The sequence below is a fragment of the Hirundo rustica genome, chromosome 19 (genome assembly GCF_015227805.2).
Source record: "Hirundo rustica isolate bHirRus1 chromosome 19, bHirRus1.pri.v3, whole genome shotgun sequence".
Classification (NCBI taxonomy): domain Eukaryota; kingdom Metazoa; phylum Chordata; class Aves; order Passeriformes; family Hirundinidae; genus Hirundo; species Hirundo rustica.
Genome location: NC_053468.1, coordinates 1,819,857 through 1,844,712, shown reverse-complemented (window position 1 = coordinate 1,844,712; position 24,856 = coordinate 1,819,857). Strand labels below are relative to the sequence as shown.

The window sequence follows — 24,856 nt, the reverse complement described above, 5'->3', positions numbered from 1 at the left end:
TGGCTGTCAGGTTACTTAATTACTTTAGACTTTATGGTTCAGTGTTGGAGATAACCCTGGTTGTGGCATTGCCTGAGCCAGACTCTGATCTGGCCCTGGTGTCCTGTTGGCTTTGGAGGCAGTGATTGCATTCCTGAGCCCTGGCTGGAATCATAAATCCTGAGTCCACTGCAGTCCAGCTTCTGGAGCTGCCCCACGGTGCCATTTCCTATTTATAATTTCCCATCAGTGTGCTGTGATGAATTGCACCCTACAAGTTAATTGCACACTGTCCAAGAAATCCAGAAATACTTTATGAAGCCTTGCAGGAAGATGAGTATCAATCTGAGCTTCAGAGCATTTTCCTGTTGAGGAAAATGCTGCATATTGATTTTTCTTTTAAAATTAAAATAGTGTAATAACCCACTCAGCAGGATTTACTGGGCTCTTAATCATCCACGGTCGTTGTTGGAGAGTGAGAAAGTTTAATATTCCTGCTCTGGGCCTTCCTGCCTGCCTTATGGAGGTTGGGTTTGATTTCAAGAATGATGTTTACAGGTACTTCTGTTCATCAAAATTATTGCATGTACTCAGCTAGAGATAAAAGCTTTAGAATATTCTGTATGAGTTTTCCTTTTGATTCTGAAATACAGAAGTGATAACTGCGTTGCTCAAGTTCTGTCGTAGCTCAGCTGTAGTCATTGCTTGCTTCAAATGCTTTCTTCCCCCTGGCTAAAGTTTTTCTGTCCCTCTTCATTGTCCTTCCCAGGAAAATTGGAGTTTTAATGACCCGGCTCGTGCTGCCTTTACAAAGAGCAGTGCAAAAAGTATAAGGAAAGGGTGGAACAGGGGTGAGAAAATGTTCTTTTCTCTTGATCCAAGCTGTTGGAGAAATGAAAGAATAAGAAATCAAAGTGAGGGTGGGCAGGCCCTGGCACAGGGTGCCCAGAGCAGCTGTGGCTGCCCCTGGATCCCTGGCAGTGCCCAAGGCCAGGCTGGACAGGGCTTGGAGCAGCCTGGGACAGTGGGAGGTGTCCCTGCCCTGGCAGGGGTGGCACTGGATGGGCTTTAATGTCCCTTCCAACACGAACCATTCTGTGATTTGTTGGATGAAAATATAAAACTCTTTATAGTCTAGCAAAAGAGGCATAAAAAGAATGAATATCTGGAACTGAAACAGTCCCCTGCAATGGGAATAGGAAGCAAATGCTTCAGCAGTGCTGGTGATGAACCATTGGAGCAGCCTGGCAAAGGGAATATAGTGAATTTTCAATTTTCTGCACTTGGCAGTTGCAGATAGTCCGTGGCCAAATGCAAATTGTTGGATTCTGTAGAGATGTAATTCAGTGAAGTTTAATGGTCTGTGATATGAGGGGAGTTTAAATAATCAATGACTTGAAACCTCTTCCACTTTGCAGCCCCCTGTTTATTTCCCCTGGAGATGAGAATCTCCATATAATGAGTTTGTCTACTGATAATGGGTTTGCTTTTATTTGAGGTAGTTTTGTAGGTCCTGTAGAAATTAGTCTGCTGATCCCTATGGTTTCATGGCCACAGCTTGGCAAGGATTCAAAGAAATGGTTTAAACAGCACTGAAATTCTGTGAATGTGTAGTTTTTATGTATTCCTGATCAGGGAGTTCCAGGAGGCACGGAGTGAGCAGATCCTGGGAATGTCATGTTCACATTTATGCTTCAGTGTGGGGTTTGGTTAGTAGAGGCAAGAAAGTCCACATGTTCCTGCAGTAATTAATCACAGCATTAGTTATTCCCAAATCTGATTTTTCTGTGTTGTTTGTATACCTGCACAAATAGAACAGAATGTTTGTGATTTTATAGCACCAGTTTTTTTTGGTGCAACAGAGCCGGTATCTATAATAATACATTTAAATTCAACAAAATAACCTCTGCTGTTTTGAATTGCAAGTAACCATTTTTCTTTTCATCCCTTTCACCTGAGGTTCAGGGTAAATGAGTTTCCAAAGGCCACATTGAGTAGGTGGCTGAAATGCAGAGAGAACTGAAAGTTAATTTCCCTCCCATTGCTGTTTCAAAAGCAAAAGGAAAAACAGGCACGGCTCCAAGCAGAAAAATTACATTAGCACTTATTTTTCTAGGAGATTGTCCCAATTTTTTGTTCATACAGCTGGATGGTTCCTGTTTACTGGCAGTGAGAAAAACAGCTCCCATTTTCTGGTTTTCCTTGCAGGGCGAGAAGGTGAACTATGAGAAGTTCAGGGTTTGGCTGCTGCACAACAAAGACGCTTTCACCTTCTCGCGGTGGCTGCTCTCGGGAGGGGTGTACGTGACCCTCACTGATGACAGTGACACCCCAACCTTCTACCAGACCCTGGCTGGAGTCACACACTGTGAGTAAAGGTGCTGCTTGTCCTGCACGTCTTAGCAAAACCTGCCAGAGTTCACAGCCAGAGTCATTCATTGAGTCTGCCTGCTCCGCTGCGCTCGGTTCAGTGGGAGAAATTCCTTCTCTGAGCTCGCTTCTTCTCTGCTTTTCTGTGCTGTGATACAAAATGTTGTCCACAAGGACACTGGGTTGTTATTTTTAAGGGATAATAATGCTGAGGCTACAACACTTCTATAGAAGTTTGCTACCAAGCAAGCAAAATAAAAAAAGTGTCTTCTGAAGTGGCTGGCTGGTAATGCTGGGTTTATTTTTGGTCTTTATAGTGGGTTGTAAAACTACGGAGAGAGTTGAGAAAATAATATTTGTTTCAAAAAGAAGTGTTACCTCTTAATTTGCTTCTCCAGTAAAATAAATAATATTCCTGGCATGTGGTAGAATTAACTGAAGAGAAGCATCCTCAGGAACTGTCTCCGGAGCAGAAGTGCTTCCTTATGTCTGTGTTAACGTAAAAGAAGGAACAGCTGGTTTTGAAATTAAATCTAAAAACAAAAAGCCGATAAAGATCATTGATGTACCAGAGTAATGCAAGCATCCATTCCATCCTGAGGATCCCTGGGAGAAGGAGGTGTCAGGGATTTGAGCGCTCTGCTTGTGTTTTATGCGCTCTCCTGGATTTTCCTCACTGGTGTCAGGGTGGCATTGAATAATCCTCTAATGGGTGAGTTCCTTGAATAAAGCAGCACACTCCTTTTATCCTCTTGGTTGCAATAAGAGCATTCAAACTCTTCTCTGACCATCTGAAATGAAAATGCGTGGTGAAGTCAGCAGTTTATGAACAGGTAATTTATTTGCATTACGTGAAAGGTTGAGGTTGCAGAAAACCACTGAATATTCTGAGGTCTCACAGACGAGGTGGAGAAAGAGGAATGTGAAAAAACCCCCAAGCCTCTGAGTGTTCTGGAGTTCAGCTCTGGGAAGGATCTTGACCTGTATCAAACTGAGACCTGCTCTTTTTTATGCTTTGAAATGGAAACTTTCGGAACAGTTTTTACTGGGCTTTTCCCAGAAAGTTTATTTATATTGAAACCGAGGTTTGGAATTTAAAAAATAATTTAACAGCTACTGTTTTAATAGATTTTATTTCATATTGGTTGTTGTTTTCACTTCTGGTTTTGAGATCCCTGTCACTGGTACCATTGTGTCAGAGCTGGGATTGAGCTTTTCAGTGAATTCCAGAAATACATGGGGGTGATGAGGTTATTGTCCACAGAATTGGCAAGTTCACGTGACAATTCTGTTTGGACCTCTATAAATTTTACTGAACTCCCTTGTGATTTACAACAGCGTAGGAATCTCATCCAACAGATGCAAAAGTCAGGCAAATGCAAGTGCTCGAGGCTTGGAAGTAATTTCAGCCTAACCAGGTCACTCCAAAGAGTAAGAAACTCAGTGCACAAGTATTTTTAACACAGCTGAATGTGTAAAACACCGAGAGCTGTTGAAGGCTTGTTCTTAATATTTTTTCCTGGGAGAATGGTTGCCTTTGGAAGGATCAAGAAGTGAGATAATGTTTGGTAAACTGAGGCAAACACCATAATGCAGAGAAAGAGGGCAAGGTTTCCACTTTCTTCTGTTGTAAAATGCAAAGTAATTAGTGCCACTCACTGGTGCAATCAGGGGTTTTGTCAGTCCTGCTGCATCTCCTGGCACAGCCTCAGCCCCCTTCCCCATCCTCACCTCACACTCTGCTCCCCATCCAGCTTTTTGGACAATGTGTCAGAGCCATAAGAGATGGCAGTGATAAAAAATAGGGAAAGTTATTCCCTTTGATTTAGGAGCAGCCCCCATTTCACTGCAAAGCATCACTGACTCCATTTAAATTTGCTTAATGAGCCAGGCTATCAGGGAAACAAAGGAATACTAATTTTTCCTTTGTAAATAACATTTGTTTTGGTGTGCAGATGACTTTAATTACATTTCTCAACACATAATTAGAAATGAAATTTTAAAGTTACAGGAAGTTGCACACACTTGCTGCTTTTAATCAAATTTTGTTCCATTTCACTTAAATCAGAAATATGAATAATTTTATTTGAAAGCTGCCAAAAGAACTGGCCTTTGATCCTAGAAAAGCATTTTCAGGGATATGAATTCATCTTGCACCTGAGGAGTGACCACTAGTTTGGATTTTCTCTCTAGTATGATCACATGCATTTAAATTTATTTAATATATATATTTTTGAAGCCATCACATTGAACAGCACTGCGGTGGAGCCTGTGAATCCCACATTTCTGTCATGCTGACTCAGGGGACACCTCATTGATTTCCTTCATTTAGCTGGAAATAGTTTTTTTTTCTGCTGCAGCATAGGTGCTGGATGCCTTTTTTGTGTGTCATTTTGGTGTGACTCAGTGCCATGTAATGGGCTTAGGTACTCAGGTTTTCTGCCCTTTTCCAAGGGGAAAATAACTCTGTTCATCAAGTTGCTGGTTTTGAACTGACAGAATGTTTAATCTGTACTTCTTGTGTCACCGAGTTCTGATTAAGTAACATCCAAATTCCCCTTTGGATGGAAGAGACTCCTGTGTTGTCAGAAAAATTCACCCTGTTCTTTCTGCCGGCTCTCACCCACCGAGGTGCAGTTCTGACTGCAATCATCAGTACCAATAATTCTATTTTCGAATACGCATTTACCACTCATTTAGTGCAGTAACCGAGAGGAGGCCCGGAGAAGCAGGCAGCGTGGCTGGAATGGAAGAGGCAGTTTTGGAAAGAGCACGAAATCCAAGCTGAGCCTTGTGGAAGGCACGAGGTGGGATTGTCAGCTCCGTGGGAGGATGAGGATGGGAGGCTGGAAGCAAAGTGCAGCGAGGGGATCCCTTCACTTTGCTGCCATTCAAAGGCTGGGTGTTAAATTCCCCTTCTGCAGCTGGGGCAGGGGATGCGTGGAAGCCACTAGAAAACAACCCTGAAGATTTTGGCTTCATAAAAGCTGCTTTTAAGGGCTGGTTTCATTGCGCGCTGCCTTTCCCGAGCGTGAACGCTCGTGCTGTGAGAGGAGCTGTGCTGTTGACACCTCCCGTTCCCACCTTGAGGCACTGATAATCCATATTCTGCTGGATGAACACCTGGAGCTCTCTTGGCAGAGGTTTTGATGTCCCCTTCCCCGTGCGTTTGCTTTTAATTAGGAAAAGCACAAAGATGAAAGTCTGACAGCAGCCCGGGCCGATAAGTAAAAGCCTCGGTGTCACTTAATCTGTATTTTGCCACTTGTTATCCTCTTAGTTCCGGGCTATTTTATGTCTTGCAAAGCAGCTCGGAGTCCCAGAGTCTTCTGGGGGTTAATTTGGAAGCCACAAAGGAGGGTTGTGAGCGAGAGGCGGTGTTTGGTGTTTGCCACGAGGAGCCCTCCCTGCCAGCAGGGCCTGGGGTCTGCCTGGAGCACGTCCTGCTGAACAGGGAACGATCCGAGGCCTGGTAAAATGTTGGGAATATGGTATGTTTCTGCTGCTGTGAGCCAGACAGGATCGTACCCATAGGTGGGTAAAAACGGAATTTTGGTCGTCTGTTGGGATGCTTGGTGAATTCCGGTCGTGTAAAGAATTGTGATAAGCAGTGGCTGAAAGGGAAACGTGTTTTTAAATTTGTTTTCTAAGGCAGAAGGTTATTCATGGCTTGGTATCTGTGGAATATTTTGTGGGAACGGCATTAAAACGTAGCGTGGGGGTTTAGTGTTCATCGCTGCCATGCACCTGCCTGTTGATCAACGCTCTAAATTAAGTCATTTTTAGTAGTTTTAGATGCTCTTTTGATTGAAAATGTTTATTTGTTCTTCCTTTACAAGAAGACAGTGCTTCAGTTGTACTTGTTATCATCCCTTTGATTCTCTTGGTCCAATTCTTAGAGAACTTAACAAAAAAAATATTCATAGTTTTACAGATCTGAAGGTTTTTTGCATTTCTATCGGGCAAGTGATGAGGGAGACATAAATCAGCACGTGGTAGTAAACTGCTTAAATTTCTCAGGTGAATCAAGTCCATGTGACCTCAGATAATCATATCATGTATTTAATTACCAAAATGAGTAATTACTTGGCCTGGAAAGCCTGTGTGTCCTGAGGTTTTGGCCTAGATCGTGTATATAAAATACATCGTTTTAAGTAATCTGAATGAAAGCCCAGTTTTACACTTTGATGTGATTTGAACAGACATTAGAGAAAAAAAGTATGTATTTTGAAGAGATAAAATCCTTTATCTGTACCAAACCTCTGTGGAATGTGGTGCTTTGTCATGCCCATTGGTATGTTTGGGTATTAGGTGTACTGTGCCTTTCCCATGCTTCGTTTAACTTCAGTAACAAATACGATTATGTGTATAATCATAAATTGCCAGAGATTTCTTTCAGTTTGCACTCAGTGAGGAATAGACGGCGCACTGCATATCTCGAGACTGATTTACAAGATTATGTGAGAAAAAAAATCACTCTGGAGAGATGAAATTACGCAACAGCTGCTGCTCAGCTGCAGTTAAACTTCCTGTGCTGCAATCCAATAAATCCTGCTCCCTTTTATTCACTGCAGCCCGTGCACTGGGCTGCAATTCGTTACAGCTGTAAGGGAGAAATATTCCTTTGTCACATTTTTGCTCGTGGTTAACCTGATTTGTGTAAGGCTAATCAGTGCTAAGAACGTTACTCACTGCTTGGTTTTTACTTTCTCAAGTGCTTGGCTCTTGTGCAGAAAGTCAGTGCAGCGGGGCAAGAATAAAAATGTAACGCTTGTGCTAACACTTATCAGCTGTTCTTTTCAAGGTGATTGTTTGAAAATTCTCTGTCTTTGAGTGACCATGATGTCGGTTCACCCACTGTGAACAGAAGGACAAGATGCTTTCTGATAACCTTTCTTTTCTGACATGAAATTAAACAATGGAGTCAGCACTGTAGAAACGTCTGTGAAGTACAATCGAAAAAAATCAGAATACAACTAACTTCTGCTGTAGGTATTTGAGAGAGGTTCTCTGGCAAAATATAACGTTCTTGCAGTTCTTAATTACTAAAGACAAATAATTGCACCTGCCAGAGGAAGAAGGGTTCTGCAGATTTACTCTTCAGTGAGGACAATTTGAGCTTCCTGCTGGCTTTTGAATATTCTGTGTTGCATCCCTTGAAGAATGAAGTGCAGCTCACACATTTGTTATTCTTCCTACTTACAGAGGTGGATTAAAAGGAAGCAAAGTGATTTACATGGTCATGCACAAGAGAACATAAATAATGCTTTTGTGTTTGCTAATGAGAGCAGTAAGGTGGAAGTGGAATTCCTAAATGGCAGCACAACCTCCCCTCTGCCATGGTTTGGGAAGGGTCCTGGGATTCTCCTCATATCTGTGATATTGCCATGTGCTGATCTTTAAAGAAATAACTCCTCTATTCCTTTTTCTTGATTTCTAGTAGAATAATATTCCTTTATAAATTTGGATTGCTGCTTCCTCGTGTATTGAGGACGGGCTCTCAGTAGGGCCTGTGGTGATGGGTTTAAACTAAGAGGAGATGTGAGGGAGAAAGGTTTTGTGATGAGGTGGTGGATTCCTCAGGTTGGATGGTGTGGGAGGTGTCCATGGAGATTGGGGTGACCTTTAAAGGCCCCTTCCAACCCAAGTAAGTTTGTGATTAGACCCCAGCCAAGAGGCAGGGGATGGAAAAACAGATCAGGGCATTGATCCATCCGGGAAGGAGGAGGAGAGGAGAAAGGAAATGAGTTTTTCTCCTGGATCATCTCTTCTGTCCCTGTGTGAAGGCACAGGAGCTGGGAATGATGCCCTGAGGAACTGGGGCAGGGCTGGGGTTGTCACCTCCGTGACTGCTCTGAAGGCACCCAGGAAAGGGGCATTGGTCACTGATGTCCCTTCTCCTGCTGGGCTGTCCAAAAACACCTTACAGGGAAAGGCAAAGCCCTTCCACCCCTCCAGCTCCAGGTATTTATTGAGGTTTTCCACTCGTTCTGCCGCACAGGGTGCGGAGTTGGGTGAGTTTTGGTGCCTCATAGGATGCTCCTGCTGGGTAGCTACAGCTGCTCCATGCTCACTGCACCTTACCCAAGTTACTGTTCTAAAGTCAATTACTGCCACTAATGACAGAAACGGGGAAAGAAATCAATAAAGTTTCAATTTGACGCAACTTTTTTAGGCGAAGCCTTTCTGTTCTTAAGCCTTACCGGATTATTATTGTTTCTGTGGACTAAACCAGGCCAAATAGCTCAAGTTAAACCTATTAGAAAGCTGGCGTGGATTTAGAGGCTCAGAACCATCTGGGAATGAGATCACACGTAGTGGTTCTTAATATAGACAGCTTTGTCATTCCAGATCTATTTGAGAGCCAATTAATTGGCACTGACCTGAAGCACTGTCGTGACACACTTGCATATGTAAAAAGGTTAAAAGTATTGTTGGGCAGAAATTTAGTCTTGTTTTTTATATATATATATATATTTGATTTCAAGGATAAAGCATAAAGGGAGCGTTTGTATAGAATGTTTTGGAGGAAAACACAAGTTTTTCCTCTGGCTATTTTTATCTATCCTTGCTTAGCACTTTGTTTTATTTCTTGGGTTTAGGGGCTTTTCCCCCTTTTTAAATTTTCTCTTAAGTTCCTCTGTGTTGTAGGTTTGAATAACCACTCCCCCAGTGTTTACCGTAAATTAAATAAGCATAAATCATTCTATAGTACAAATAATAAAGGGAAACTAACTATTTTATATTTGGAAGAAAATAATGCTGAGATACAACATTTAAATGCCACATTAAAATTTAGCTTTATTAAGTTAGCTGTGTAATTAATTAATTTAATTATTTATTACTGTATTAAAAAAGCTAAAAGTTTCAAATAAGATTTTTTTAAGGACAGCCAAGTACTACATAATTCTTTTCCTTGAAAAAAATCTATGATTCTTATTTTTTTTTTTTAAATGCCTCTTCACATCTTTTTCGAGGCTTTAAATACTGAACACCTTGGGAAAAGACACTGCAGATATAATCTGCCTGTTCAAATCACCAAAAAGAAACGGGTGAAGAAGGGAGGCTCTAGCAGTGGGAAAAGTTAATTTCTGTGTTCCTACACACTTGTGACGATGGTGCACTCCTCAAGGGCGAACAGGGAAGAAGATTCTGTGGCCAAAGAAGGTAATTTTGGTTTATTTTTGTTGATTCTGCAGTGGAAGAATCCGACATCATCGACCTGGAGAAGCGCTACTGGCTGCTCAAAGCTCAATCGAGAACTGGCCGCTTTGATTTGGAAACGTTTGCCCCCTTAGTGTCCCCCCCAATCCATCAGTCTCTGAGTGAAGGTACGGCATGAGCTCAGTGAGGAGCCGCTGCTGCTCTGCTCACTTACACCTGTGATGGCTCAAAAATGTTCTCAAATCTCCTGTAAGCTTGAAGGGCAGAATAACTTCACTGAGTCCTGCGAAATGGGAGAAGGGGCTGGAGGAATGTGTTTGTTGGGAAATGGGGAATGCTGAAGGAGGCGTTGCGCTTATCAGCTGGCAGGAAATGTCACATTTCGTGTAGAAGTTGCTCTGTAGGTTTTTTTTTTTCCTTAATCTTCTGTAAAGTCAGAATAAACTGCTGGCCCTGAGTGAGAGAACATGGAGCACTTTTAAGCTGACAAATGGGAGTTCCATCTATTAAATGCCAGCTCAGTGTGCAGGTCAGCTGTTGTGCCATGCAGCCCATGGAACACTCCTCCCTGACAGGGTAAATTAAGGAAGATTTTATTCAGGAGACTCAGTCAGGAGATTTGTAAGTTGTCATTTCTACTGACAGCCAAACTGGTCTGTCCACTTGAAGCCACTCTGGTAATAACTGGAGGTTGCAGTTGTCCCATTGCCATTTGCGGCACGACACGGGGACATTTGGGGACCTTCCACTTGCACTCCAGTTCTGGTTTAGAGTCCTGGAGTGACAATTTTTTTATTACCAAAAGGTTTGCTTTACTGACAAGTGGCAGCAGTAAGTAACAAATGGGAAAGTCATCTGCAATGGTAAAAAAAATCACAATTTATGTCTAGTTCTGCAGGGATGTATCCCCACATCCTTTTGTTTCTGAGTGTGTTTTATCTACTTAATGATTTAAACTTACACAGCTGCTTTGGGGAAACTTGAATGGTTTCTGGTCATTCTTTCGCTTCTGTAGAGTCATTGTTGCTAAAAAAGAAAACAAATTACGGGATAAATAATGCTGAATGATTTGAACTCTTAAATGCTTTGAAGGCTGGTAGCTACAGCTCTTCACCCAGGGCCAGGTTTGCAGTGAAATTCAGTGATTTCCATAGGAATTTCTGTCAGGCACGTTGGAATTTCTGGCCACACTGGTTCAGCTCCACTCTAAATCGGTCATTACAGGGAGGGTGTGAGGGCCAGGCAGCTCTTCAGAGCTCCTGATTCCCTCCCCACCCCTGGCTGGATCAGATCTCATTCACCTTTAAATGGCCTTAGTAGCGCTTAATTACCTTCATCACGCTTAATGAGAATAAATGACAAGTGTTTTGTACTTCTCCTTGCCCCTGTTCCCCATTAACCCCTGGTGGAGGTGCTGGGTGCCTCTCTCGGGTGCTGTAACAGGAGATGCTTTTGTGGTTTGCAGGTTTGTTTAATGCTTTTGATGAAAACCGAGACAATCACATAGATTTTAAAGAAATTTCCTGTGGGCTCTCAGCATGTTGCAGGGGACCCTTGGCAGAGAGGCAGAAGTGTAAGTATGCAGAATTTAACTGTTCATTTGGGAGGAGTTTTTCGGTTTGAACAATGAGGTTTAGTTGTTTTCACCTTTTGAGTTTGTTTTCCCACTGGACAAGTCTGTGAAAGGTGACTTTAGAAGTTAAAAAAAAAGAGGAATTTTAAATATCACGGTTTCCTTTTATAAAGGATGATTAAACCTAATTCCATATATTTTACAGCTTATCAGTAGTTCCATGTAAATTATCTAACTGGGAAAAACTACATTTCAGAAGTTATTTTTGCAGTGTTCTGCATTTTGAGGCAGAAGTGTGTATCTCAATATAGAAAGTGCAAACACTTAGCTACTCATTATCTATAATAGCAAACAAATGTCCTATTTGATTGTCTTGTGCTAAATAGCATGTTGTGGCTTTTCACTGCCCAGTTCCCAGCTGGCTCCCTGCAAGGTTCCTGTGTTTTGAAACACTTTTTGTTCCCTTCTTCTCCAAAACCACATTGCTGCAGCTTCCAAGCTGTAATTCCCTGGAAATTTCTGGATGCACATATGTCCCCTGCTATGTCCCATCAGCAGCCACAGCGGAGGATTGCAGGAATTCGAGTTTATTAAACACAGCTGCTCCATTTCCTCACCTCCACACGTGCATCCCCCCGTCAGAGCTGTCAGCACTAAATCAGCTGCTCGGGGCTCTGCAGGCTTAGGGGGCTGCAAGGAATAAAGGAAAAAAAAAAAAAAAGGAGATTTCTGGAGTGGTTCTAACAGCAAAATCAATCCCTTTTCCCTCAGTTTGCTTCAAGGTGTTTGACGTGGACCGGGATGGGGTCTTGTCTCGCACCGAGCTCAAGGACATGGTGGTGGCACTTTTAGAGGTGTGGAAAGACAACAGGACAGACAAAATACCTGTGAGTGCTGTCTGGGGGCTGATTTCCTCACGGTTCCTGAGCCATCCTTCCACAGGAGGAACGTGCATCTTGTTTGGGTGGGGTCAGGGGGCTGCAGGCCCCCCCGAGCCCCTCAGCTGGGGATGGGGGCGAGTGGCTGGCCCCTGCCTTGCAGAGCTGTCACCTGCCCCAAGCACAAGGTTCGGTCAGACCGTGTTCCTGACCTGCCCAAAAAGCTCAGTGGTTTGTCTCTGGTGTGTGTCCTTCCATAGAGAGACGGGTACAAAAGCACAGCTTTTTGTCTGGGAGCCCTTGGTTTGAATTGCTGAGAGTTTCCAGCGTCTCTTACAGTTTTATTTTTATTCTGAGCACATCCTGCTGGGAGGCTTTAACTCTGTTTTCTAATCCTTTTGTTGAAGGAGTTGGACATGGGTTTGTCTGAAATCGTGGAAGATATTTTACATGTGCACGATAACACAAAGGTAGGAATTTGCTGTTCTTTCCTCGTCGTTTTTATAGCCCAGAATCTTCAATTTATTTATAAGGAAGTGCTTTCTTTAGAGCAGAGATGTGTCAATAAAAGGATCTTTTTCAAGAAATGTCAGTTTTCCATTAAAATTAACCACGTTCTGTGAAAGCAAGGACACGTTTGGATTTTATAAGCCATTTTAATACTTGAAGCTAAACCCAAAATGCATAACCAGAAGAAATTAATTGGAAGCCTGCACGGTTTGCAAGGCTCTGCTGTGCATAACTAACACCAGTTTTAAATCTGATGCTTGACTTCTCTTCTGGGGAAACTGTTCTTTGTTTCCTGTTAAAATTGATCTTAGGAGAGAGTGCAGAAGTTTATCTCATGTTTTATGCTGTGTCAAGACACATTATCCTCCTGTGGAAGCATCTGTCATGACACAACAAAAAATCTCGGTAGTTTATGTTGTGCTTTAAATGTAGCTGGGTGTAAATCTGTAACTGTCTGTAATTCTCCTCCTTGCTCTTTGGAGAGAGGAAATTCGGAGATATCCACAAAAAATATTGTGGAAGTCGCTTCCATTATTTCATCCTTTGCTTCACTAATTGGGAAGAGTGTCTGGAAATGATAAATAATTTATGAAAAACTATAAAGAATGTCTAGAAGTGCTTAATTACGTGTTTGAATAGTCATCTTGCCTGCTTGTACTCCAACAAAGTGGTGGGCAAATACTTTATTGTAATTCTTTAATTGCCAAACCTGTCGAAATTGTGGCTTCTGTTTCATCCTTTGAGATTTTTATTGTTCGGCTTCTTTTAAAAAGAGGAGTTTATAAGCAAGTGTGCAGCAGTCCTGATTCCACAAAGAGTTAAAAAAGAAGACTTCAATCTTCAGAATATCTCTGTAGTTGCATCATCAGTGTAGTGCTGGAAAGAGCTGATGGTGCAGTAATTACATAAATTATTTAACCTCTTCTGGTGTGTTAGCTTTGACCTGGGTGAACTCTGGAGAAAATGGTCTGTAAGGAGAGGCAGAGTCACTGCTATAAAATTGGCTCTGAATTACATTGCCAGATAAAAAAATGAGATTGATCCCTTCACTGAGTGGAAGATCCCTCTGACATGGTCAGTGTTACACCCCTGGGCCTTGGCTGGTGATGGAGAATTAATGGGATTTGTGTTGTTAGGTGAGATCACGAGGGCTTGGTGACCCAAACTGGTTTTTGCCAGCCCTCAGAGGAGGGTGGCTGTGGAGTGGGTGCAGGTGATGGATGCTGATGCGAGTGCTGGAGAGGTTCCACCCTGGGCACTGCTCACCCTCGGTACTCTCAGAGCTGTTCAGTTCTCTAGGTTGCCTGTGTTACGCTAAAACTGGAATTTTTATTTTCCTTTCCCTGGATCAAATTTTACTTAAATAGCAGCAGATGCCAATTGCTGTCGAATCCCTGATTTTGTCACGCCTTGTATGAGACAGGTAATGAGCGTTTTACCAGAGCCAGGTTCAACTTTTGATGGTTTTTTTTTCCTTCCCCTTTCCTTCTCCTCCCTTTCAGCTCGGACACCTCACTCTGGAGGACTACCAGATATGGAGTGTGAAGAGTGCTCTTGCCAATGAATTTTTAAATCTGCTTTTTCAGGTATGTTTAGGGGAAACCTCAGGTTGTAATTTACAGTAATTAACTGCTGAGCTTTCTGCATGGCCACGAAGTGCAGCATCAGCATTTGTGTGGCTGATGAGGGGATGTGGCTTTGCAGCTCTGGGCTGCCTTGGCAGGGCGATTCTCTCTTTGATTTGTTCCTTGCAGTGCATGGAGATGCCTAAAGCCTCATCTGTTCAAGAGAACCCGGTGCACTGCTCAGAAAATGAAATTTCGAGTGTATCAGCAGTTATATTTTCCATTAGACAAAGGCTGTGTTTGAAATGATTTTTTGTGGCAAAATCATTGCCAAGAAAGTAACCCAGGGCCATGAGAAAAAAAATCTCTAATTCTTTCCCTTTATGTTTTCCAACCAGTTTCCCTTTACATTTTCTGTTAAGACCTCTCATTGCTTCCTTCATGAAGCAGTCCTGGAAAGCTGGGATATCCTATCACTGTTCACTTGCAGAAGCTGAGGATTAAATATGTGCTAAATTGGGTTTTAATTGAGCCTGAATTGGATTTTTCTAAATCCTTGAAATCCATATTTTAGCCCTGGCTTGCTTTGTGCAGAAAATAACCCTCAAGGAGTGTTTTCATCCACTGCAGTTCGTTTCTTACCTGGTTTCCTTTGAGGCTGATACTTGGAGCTTAAACTATAATAATAATAATTAATAATCCTGACTGGCCTGTGACTACTTTATAAATTACATTTTGAATGATGCTTTCCCAAGAGCTTCAGGGTGACTGAGTGAGAGTATCCTGAGGCCACCAGCTGGGAAGAGGAACCCCAGAAAAGTTCTTGAGATTCATTTTATCTCTAATTACATCAGGTCTGCTGAAGTTGCAACCTTCTCCAGAAGGGCTGTCTTTATTTTGGGCCTGTCTGACATCAAATATGCCCTCATAACTAAATATTGATGAACTAACAAATATCCCTGCAATCTCGACAAAGAATGAATGAAGATGTAATAAATCTGTCTTAATGCTGATTACACATCACCAGTGTTGCACATTGCTCATTGGAAGTCTCATTTACAATGGTTTTTTTCCCTCCTGGCATAGCTGCTGTGTTTTAATTTTAATTTTTTTTTTAATAACTTTATCACGTAAAAGTCTGCCATTGATTTATCTGGGCATTTATTTGAGGCGTCATTTGCCTCATCTGCAGACAGAAAAGCCAAATATTCTGAGTGGAAAGCTTGTCAACAAATGGGTTTGTTTGCAGAGGGGTTGGTTTATCTGAAGAATCTCATTTTAGCTCAATGCCACACAAATTTAAAAAGAAACACCAGACCCAGCTGTGTTGTGTGTGTTGGAAGAATCTGTCGCTTCCCCCTGGCTAATGGCCTTTGTTTCATTCCGAGCGTGGTATGGCCTCTCTCCCCGTAACATCAATTCAAATAAGACATTTTAGCAGCGATTAGAAATCTCCAGCTGAGATACAAATTGATGGCCTCCAAAGAGACATCAGGAGAAGGCTGTAAATCGTGGGGTGAGCAGCAGAGCCAGCTGGGAGGGTGGAGAGCTGCCCCTGCTCCCTGGGGGCTTCCCCAGCAGCTCCTCCCTGCCCTCCTCCCTCCCTGTCCAGCTGTGCTGGGCCAGCAGTGGAACACAGAGAGCGCCACTGGTTTGGACTGGGAATAAAACCCTCCCCCGGCCAGGAGATGGGCCCTTTTCCTTCTGGGTTCAGCTCAAAGCTAAATTAAAAAAAAGAGAAATTCAAAGAGCAGCAGACGTTTAGAGCGTGGCCTGCGCTTTGCAGAGTGCTTTTGGGTGCTCTGCTCTGAACTCCTGCCTCAGCCTCTGCAGTTTCCCTTTCAGTCCCATCTAGAACCACTCATCCCCGGCTTTTTCCCTTCCAGTTCTTTTGAACTTCTAATTCACCCTCTTCCAACCACCTGCACTCTCCCAGCTCCTCATTCCCTCTCTCCAGCACATCCGGACATCTTAATTCGTGCATCTGATCCACGTCAGTCCTGGGACGTGTCACAGCCTGAAATAAACTGCTTTTCTCTTCACCTTAACAGCTGTGTGGCATTTGACATCCTTGGTGCTTTTATCTGAACGGTGGGAGCAAACTGGGAACCTCACAGCTCAAAAAGACTTTTCTTATTAGCGATTTCTTCAAGTTTAAGTAATCTGGCTCCATTATTAAATGCTGAAAAGTCTTACCTGAGTTGTTTTTTTTGCCTGTTAATAATAAGAATTTATTTCTCTCTCCAGGTGTGTCACATAGTTTTGGGACTGAGACCTGCCACCCCAGAGGAGGAAGGACAGATTATTAGGTGTGTGCTTTGCTCAGGAGCTTAAGTGGCTTTCAGATCCACCTTGTAGTATTTTCCAAAGGACCGGAAATTGCCTGTTTGAGCTAAAAATTCCCCTTCTCTCTGTGCAGAGGCTGGTTGGAAAGAGAGAGCAGGTATGGCCTCCAGCCAGGGCACAACTGGTTCCTCATTGCTATGCCCTGGTGGCACCAGTGGAAAGAATATGTCAAATATGTAAGTAAAATAATAATAATAATAATAATCTATACTGGATAAATGATTTCTTGTCCTTCTGAATGTGTTGATGGAAAAACCAGTGTGGAGGAAATGACTGCTGAACCAGTAACGCTCAGAATTGAGCATCTCCTGTCTCTTGGTGGAAAAGAATTGTTCTGCTGAATCATTGTGATGTGGGGAGCTTTGCGCTGTAATTTCATTAAATTCTCCTCTCTTTCGTCGTTCCTGCATCTTAAAATATTGTTTTTGAATAAAAACCGTGCTCACAGGAGCATTTCTTTCCCATTTTCTGATCCATTTGATCACGAAGCTGCTCGCTTTGGGCTTGACTTGGCTTGGGCCACAAATACACTCTGAATTTTCTGGATGAAGGAGGAAATTGGTATAATTTGCTTTAGAGGCAATAACAAAAAATGGTCTAATACCCAATCAAAGGAGTCCTACTAAAACTTTATTGATACAGGATGCTCTTTAATACACTTCAATTGAAATATTTCAGCTGAAAGCGCCACTGAATTGTACAAAATACAGAATGTTTAATAAATCTAATAAAATTTAATTGGAGAGAAATATTATTTGCAGGCTAAACAAGTGAAATAAACCCCTGCAAAAGAGTTTTTATACCCTCATAAGTAATCATATAAGTACTTGATTTGTTTTATAAGAACAAATAGCTGAAAGTACTCAGAAAATTGCAATATGTACATTAACTGACCTTGTAATGACCATTATTCTTTGTGCACAATGAATTGGCCAAATGAGGGTTTAAATGCCAGAAATGCCAGGTAATTTGATCCTCAGCCTGGTGTGAGTGCTCAGATGTGCACAGGATTTCATCCCTAATCCTTTGCATAATGGCACAAGGGCATTACTCACTGCACTCCTCAAGCAGAAATAAAAAAACCCCAGGATTTCTGTGAAAATGCTGCAGGTTTGAGGGAAAAACGTGGTTTTTGTTTTTGTGCTTGCTGTTCTCATTTAACCGTATGAACTTCGAGTCTTGAAATATTTACAGTCTGTAATTACAGCTGTTTTAAAACCAGGTGTATTTTTATGTATCTAGTCAGGGAAAATAATTTTGGAATTCTGACTCTGTGCAGAATGGTTTATTTGATTGCTTTAACAATTTGGGGAGTTTATTTCCGATTTTTTTCATTGTCAAATGTTGAGAGCATTTTTCCTTCAGCAAACGTGCAAGAGTGGTCACAGCACTGCGAATTTTTGGTGGCTGCTTTGACTGACACGCCTTTGATCTTGGCTCATAATTCACTTTTCTATTTCTTCCCAACTCTAGGATGCAAACCCAGTTGTGATAGAGCCTTCATCTGTCTTGAGCGGAGGTAAGAATCCCCTCGTAGCTGCTGCAGCCAATACCCCAGAACAGGGAGAAGACAAAATGGGAGGTCTTAATGACTCCAGTGCACCAGAAGAAAAGTTTTCAGATAATATTTCCACTGCCTCAGAAGCCTCAGAGTCCACCAGCAGCAGTAAGCATCCTATTTCCTTGGAGGTTTCATGTAGAACAGCTTTTGGGAAAACTGCACACTGCATGGACCCCCTCCCTCAGCCAGAGAGATAACACAGCTTGGATTGCAGGGTTTTGAGGAATTTTTTTTGAGGATTTTTTAGTGTGTGGTGGCTAAACACGAAGTCTGGTTTAACAGCAGTTCATCTGTTATGCTGAGATTCATTTCCAGAATTATTTTCGAGGTATTTTTTTGTCCTATGGTTGATTTTCTGAGTGGATTCTTTCCCCCACTTTGACATTAAGTTGTTTTAAGCTGGTTGATTCTATACTCTGCCATGCAATGATAGTAAAAAGAGGGAAGAAACAGCAAAAAACCGTGAGGAAAAGCGCGGTTGTAGTTTTACAGGGCATGTGATTTAAATTTGAATGAGTTTGTGCAGATCCTAGGAGCCATCTTTGTGAAAGAAGAGATTTTAGCCCAGATTTTCAATGAGTTCTTGTGAGAATTGGAGATTTTTTCCTTGTAAGGCAGCTGAAGGTTGCATCTGATATTTTAAAATCATAATTTCAATTGAAATTAGGTAAATTACTGTGATTTTTTTGGCTATAGGGGTTGGGGGAAACAAAGGGCAGAGATACAAAGGTTCTTTCTTTTTATTTTTATTTTAATTGAAATTTCCATATAGTTCTGCGTGACCAAAGCAGCTTCTATAAGAATAAAACCATTTGACTTTTCAAGGGAAAAATAAAACAAGGCATCATTGGATATCTCTTCAGTTTTGTTTTTTTAGGAGTTTGATATTCAAACACCCAGATAACAGCTAAATGCTCACCACACTTGCTCATGCAAAGCTGGCTAGGCTGTTTCAGAGCTGTGTTTGTGTAATCATGATATAAAATATATAAAATATAAAATCACAGATCCCTTTCTGGGAGATAATAGATGAATCCCTCTGGAGGTGGAAGAGTTGCATGTTTCACTGCAGGATGAAGGGCAGCACTTTAAAAACAAGGATACGGGAGCGTCACTCGTTCCTTTGTGCTTTACGGGCTCAGGCAGTGAATAATTTCTGGTTTTTCTCGTGCTTTGTGCTCAGACACTCTGTACCCTGGCAGCCCGGGCTCTGAGGTGAGCTTTGCAAGGCAGCACAACACTTCAGACAACAACAACCAGTGTTTGCTGGGATCCAGTGGGAACGCTCTGCTGCAGCTGAACCCCCAGAAACCAGGAGCTATTGATAACCAGCCCCTGGTGACACAGGAGCCAGTCAAGGTAAAGGCAGCCGAGGCACGGCAATAGAGGAAAAGCAGATTTTAGCTCTCTTTTATCACAGCTTTTTTTCAGCTTAATTCTGAATTAACGCTGCTCTGTCATACGGCAAAATTTGGGTTTCTTGCTCTTATTTTAAGAGGGGAAAATTGTGTTCTGCTTCTGTAGCTGCTCTTTGTGTTTTGTGAGAAAAGTTCAAAATATTCTTGCAGTTGGAAAGGTATTTATGCAAAGACAGCTTTCTGCATTAAATGTAAAATACTTTGACAATCAAACACTTCAACGTTTCCATCGAAATATGAATTTACTGCTGTTGCATAACAACAGAGTAAAACGGACCTGATGGTTTTTGCAGTGTGAGTGCAAATAGAACATAAAACACAGACCAGCAGCATCAGTGCTGAGCAGAGATGGGATTTTTCTGTTCAGAGTTGTTGAAGTAGGTGACACAAGAGCAAAACACGAGTTTTGTACTGCAGAAGCTTTTAGAGAAACAGTAAATAATGAGACTTGAACGTTAATTACTGTTACATTTAACTACCATCTCTCAGTGTGAAAAGCAGCTGCTAATTGTTACTTAGAAGTCTTTTAATAATTAAAGAGTGTTCTGTGTTCATGAACTAAAATCATTGTGGCTGTGTACTAATTTCTCCACTTGAGATGTGACAAAACCCCTTCTTTTCCTAAAGGCTGCATCATTAACTATGGAGGGTGGAAGGTTGAAGAGATCTCCACAGCTGGTGGAAGGAAAGGATTATGTCATGGTGCCAGAACCAGTTTGGAGAGCACTTTACCACTGGTATGGAGCAAACCTGTCCTTGCCCAGGCCGGTGAGTTGTGATTTTTGACGCTTTTTAACAACTAAATTTGTCCAATGCCACGAGGTAAACTCTTCCAATCATCTACTTCATCCTGTGTCCTGAAGAGCAAACTGGGAAAAAGCAGCCCCAGACTGGCCCTGGTGGAAGGTTGTGTGTGTTCAGCTGGAGGTTTGCAGCACAATCCCAGGGGGCCTGGCAGAAGTGCTGCTGGTGTTTGCTACAGCACACAAAAGTAAACCTGAGGTCAGTTTAAAAGATTTGCCATCAAAACTCTCATCTCCAAAAGCTGAGGTTCAGTTAAAAAGCTGTAAAATGGAAAGTGGGACACCTGCAGCTCTGAAAAGCGGCTCCTTCTCTCTGACAATCTCCTCGAATAGGGGGAAGGCAACGATTGCTCCTTCAGGTTCAGCCCCACAGAAACACAACGTGCAAAGTCTGGGGAAGAGCTCCCAAGCAGCTGGCAATAGGTGAGGCCAGGAAAGAGAACAGGCCAAGACTCTCCTCTGTCAGAATGGCTGCTCAGGAGCACCTGGGAGCTGGAGCTGCACGACTCTGCTCGCTTGGAAACACTGGGAACTTGCTCTTCCGTTTCCCTTGAGTGTATTTATTCCACAGACTGGTTGGTTTGTTCTCTGTCAGGTGGCCCCTTGCAGGAGATGCAATTCAAAAAGGATATGAGGGGATTTTTGTGCTGGTAGCAGTAGATGTTTTGGTGGTTGGTGTCACAAACATTCAGTGTCACAGATGGGAGAGGATTATCTCCATGATTTTTGACAATTTGGTCTGTTGGCTCTAGTGCAGACAATTATTTTACAGGGAAAAATCACTGGCTTCTTACCTCCTCCCACACATTCTCCATGGAAACAAACACCTTTCATGATCCAGAAAAGGCCACATCACTTTATACACAAAGTAATGTGCTTTTTTTCCTTCAGAAAATGTCATCACCATTGTTTTTGTTGTAGCTGAAGTTGAATACTGTGGCACTTCAGTGTGATACGTTCCTTCTCCCAGCTTGAGCTGTTTTCATCTGCTTCACGTGGTTACAAAAAGACTGAACATTTCTGGCTGTATATTTGGGCAGATCTAGGTGGCAAAATCTTTGTAGAAGTGGTGGCTGAAAAGCTGCAAAATGTGTTTTGGGGTAATTTCAGCTTTTTCAGTCAACACAGCAAAATGCAACAAAAGTAGGTTGCAGCCTGTTTGTACAATATGAAGGTTTTAAGTCAATCCTGTGGTTCACCAAGTTCAATCCAAATGTCTTATCCTGCATTTGTCAGTTCTTTCAACAGCTGTGAAACTTCTGTGTGGAAGTATTTTACACTGAGTGGAATTAATGAGGTTCATTGCAGATTCACGTATATTCCAGGCATTATAAAAAGATTCTTTCCGTGGTGTGGTGCAGAGAGTGATGCTGCACTAAATAAGGTGTTTGCCTTTGACAACCTGCAGCTAATAAGCTCCAAAAAGTGCTTAGGAATCAGGAAATTGTCATTCCTGAGGAAATTTGCCTCAAACCCCACAAGAAGTTCCAATTTTTTTATTTTTCTTGTCTCCTCATAAAAGAGTTTGGTTTTTTTAATAATTTAATCACCTTTTAATGATTAACCCTCTCCCCTTCCTATCCCTCTCCCCTCCAAACTTGCGAGGTGACTCTCTAAAGCGTTTTTGCAGGTGATCAAGAACAGCAAGACGAACGCCGCGGAGCTGGAGCTGTTCCCTCGGTACCTGCTGTTCCTGCGGCAGCAGCCGGCCACGCGCACCCAGCAGTCCAACGTCTGGGTCAATATGGGTATGATGAGCCTCAGAATGTTCCCTCAGCATTTGCCCAGAGGTAACTTAAGAATGCAGCAAGAACCACCGCCCCCCGTGCAGTTTCTAGGCCGGCCCAGGCTGGGGGAGCTTCCTGCGCTGCCCTTGTGCTCCAGCTCGATGGTCCTGCGGCGTCCAGGGGCTTCCCCTGCCCTCTCCTCCAGGGAAAAGGCAGCAGGAGCATTTGCAGGGCTTCCTCTGCCCTCTCCTCCAGGGAGAAGGCAGCAGGAGCATTGGCTGGGCTTCCCCTGTCCTCTCCTCCAGGGAAAAGGCAGTAGGGAGCATTTGCAGAGCTTCCCCTGCCCTCTCCTCCAGGGAAAAGGCGGCAGGAGCATTGGCTGGGCTTCCCCTGCCCTCTCCTCCAGGGAAAAGGCGGCAGGAGCATTGGCTGGGCTTCCCCTGCCCTCTCCTCCAGGGAAAAGGCAGCAGGAGCATTTGCTGGGCTTCCCCTGCCCTCTCCTCCAGGAAAAAGGCAGCAGGAGCATTTGCTGGGCTTCCCCTGCCCTCTCCTCCAGGGAAAAGGCAGCAGGAGCATCTGCAGAGCTTCCCCTGCCCTCTCCTCCAGGGAAAAGGCAGCAGGAGCATTGGCTGGGCTTCCCCTGCCCTCTCCTCCAGGGAAAAGGCAGCAGGAGCATTTGCAGGGAAATCAGTTGATTGCCACTGTTTATGGACGAGTTGAGAGTGAGAAATGAGCATTGCAGAGCTATCAGAAGAGCCAGAGCTGGGCATTCCCGTTTTGGGAGCGATTCCTGTAGCCATGGAATAGGTGCCTCTGTGCCTCTCTGATAGTGCAGTGGCACAATAAATTCAATTAATGCTCAGCCAACTGCTTCTGAGTTACTTGGGCAGCTGGGCTTTGATGCCCAAAATTATTTAATGCTCTTTAGAGAGCCACAAAATGAATGGAATATGAAGATTATTATTTGATGCAGTTCAAAAAGACAATTAAATACAAACACCCAGCTAAAATCTCTTTGTCATAATCGTGGTGGTAATGCTCACCAAAAGATTGTACAAGAGTAATCTTGAAGGTTGTGGCTTCCCATTTCAGCTGGGGCGTTGCAGGATTTGTCTGCAGTTCCCAGTTTGCCTCTCACGAGAGGCTGGAAGGCATCCCTGCTGTTCACATCGGGACACACATCCAAAATGGGCTCACCTGACTGCTGGAAATGCAGTCCTTCAGCCTTGCTGGTGTCAGAATGTGGCCAAAAGCCTGATGCAGATGCTCAATTTTTCACAGCTTTGGAAGGATCTCAAGCCTCTGTGTAGTCAGCAGGTGCCATCGAGTTGTGCTGCACAAACTGCCTCTGCCCAAATTCAGCTTTCCTGCCTGACCTAATCCAATGGAAACTGCTTCGTTTGGACACCCTAAAATGCCCAAATTCCAATGAAGAGAATCTTCTCATGTGCCAAATTTGATCTTGATTTGGAATGACTTTGCACTGCACTAATTTGATTGTCCAATCTGTCATTAATCTTGTGGAGTTCTCAGATGTGCTTTCTTGCTGTAATCTTACAACTAATCCTCTGATCCCTAATCTCAGAAAATGTTTTCTTTTAAAAAAACCTGAGTACTTTGCTTGGTACACTGAAGCCAGACTGATGCTTTGCTGATTTATAAGGTATCATTTGCTCTCTTGTCAAATTGCACGTGATAATGGAATATTGCACCTTTTCATGTTGTACTGTTTATTTTATTGTAATCTTTTAACAGTGAAAATAGAATTGTGTCACTTCTCAGGCTACTTAAAGTATTGCAGTTGCCCAGTTTGGGTTTGGCTGGATAACAAAAGCTTTTCGTGTTTGTAAGGAGTGGAGAACTTCTGAATTTTAAACAAAAAAAAAAAGCTCAAAAAAACCTCCCCTCTTAAAAGCTGGTCTTATCTCCAGTGCAAATGTTTTATTTAAAGATGAGCTCCCATTAGAAGGAGCAAAAATCTTGACCAATTAGTTTGTTGTTGCAAACGTGAGCTTGTTGAGAAATTCTGGTGGCAATCCCAGGTGTTTTCACAGAATGTTTTGAGGAATTTTGTTTTTAAGAAATTTAGTTATTAATAGTATATCTGTTGAGAGCTGCCAGGCTGATTTCATGTGCACAAATGAGCATTCAGCCCCATAGAAGAGCTGAAGCAAAGCCATGCTACTCCCAAAAGTAGTCAAACTGGGGTTTTTTTACTTGATTTTACTTACAGGATTCTCTCAAAAGGGAAATCCTTATGAAATTTTGAAGTTCTTTATTTTGAAAATCCCCTTTGCCTCTCATACTGTGTCTTTTAAGAGACAAAAAGAATGGTGAAAACATGTAAAACTCCACTGATTTTATCATTTCCTATGAGAATCTCAGAAAGGCAATTTTCTAATAGGTTTTGCTAAGAAGGGAGGTATTTTATCTGCTTTGTGACAGCAAATTTGTTGTCCCAAAGGGTCAGTAACAACTGGGTTTCCACCGAACTCGTGAACACGAACACTGCAAGTGTATAACATTTTTTGCAGAGGGAATATCCAGTGGATAATTCTCGCTGTGACCTCTGGGTAAATCCTTTCTCTCACTGGATGCAGGGAATGTCCCTTCCCCAAATGCTCCTTTAAAAAGGGTCCTGGCTTACACTGGCTGCTTCAGTCGGATGCAAACCATCAAAGAGATCCACGAGTACCTGTCGCAGCGGTTACGGATAAAGGAGGAGGACATGCGCCTCTGGCTCTACAACAGCGAGGTAACCCTGCTCCTTCTCCTTCCTTTTTATTTATTTTAATATGGATTCTGTGCTTTATTCCTTTCCAGAATCTATTTACACATGCACTGTGGCCATGAAGATCCTTTACAGCTAAAAGCTCTTGCTGTTTATTTTTCCGAGTTTTTTGTGCTTTCATTTCCAGTTGAGGTGAAAGGATTTCACCTCAGAGGGTTGGACATGTAGAAC

The 24,856-nt window shown here is 42.7% G+C and overlaps 1 protein-coding gene across 8 annotated transcripts in view; it reads left to right on the top strand.

The window, feature by feature from the left end:
* USP32 (ubiquitin specific peptidase 32) overlaps window positions 1-24,856 on the top strand; it is a 63,141-nt gene that overhangs the window by 25,631 nt on the left and 12,654 nt on the right. For 3 of the 8 annotated variants that reach the window (XM_058422982.1, XM_058422983.1, XM_040082280.2), the window contains exons 5-17: window positions 2,188-2,347; window positions 9,549-9,680; window positions 10,979-11,086; window positions 11,858-11,973; window positions 12,372-12,434; window positions 13,977-14,060; window positions 16,287-16,348; window positions 16,459-16,561; window positions 17,859-18,051; window positions 19,130-19,305; window positions 19,992-20,132; window positions 21,798-21,957; window positions 24,495-24,649. In XM_058422982.1, coding sequence (XP_058278965.1) covers window positions 2,188-2,347; window positions 9,549-9,680; window positions 10,979-11,086; window positions 11,858-11,973; window positions 12,372-12,434; window positions 13,977-14,060; window positions 16,287-16,348; window positions 16,459-16,561; window positions 17,859-18,051; window positions 19,130-19,305; window positions 19,992-20,132; window positions 21,798-21,957; window positions 24,495-24,649 — 1,653 coding nt within the window. The remainder of the gene's footprint in view (window positions 1-2,187; window positions 2,348-9,548; window positions 9,681-10,978; window positions 11,087-11,857; window positions 11,974-12,371; window positions 12,435-13,976; window positions 14,061-16,286; window positions 16,349-16,458; window positions 16,562-17,858; window positions 18,052-19,129; window positions 19,306-19,991; window positions 20,133-21,797; window positions 21,958-24,494; window positions 24,650-24,856) is intronic. The other 5 variants (XM_058422986.1, XM_040082282.2, XM_058422985.1 and 2 more) reach the window with 3 other exon arrangements.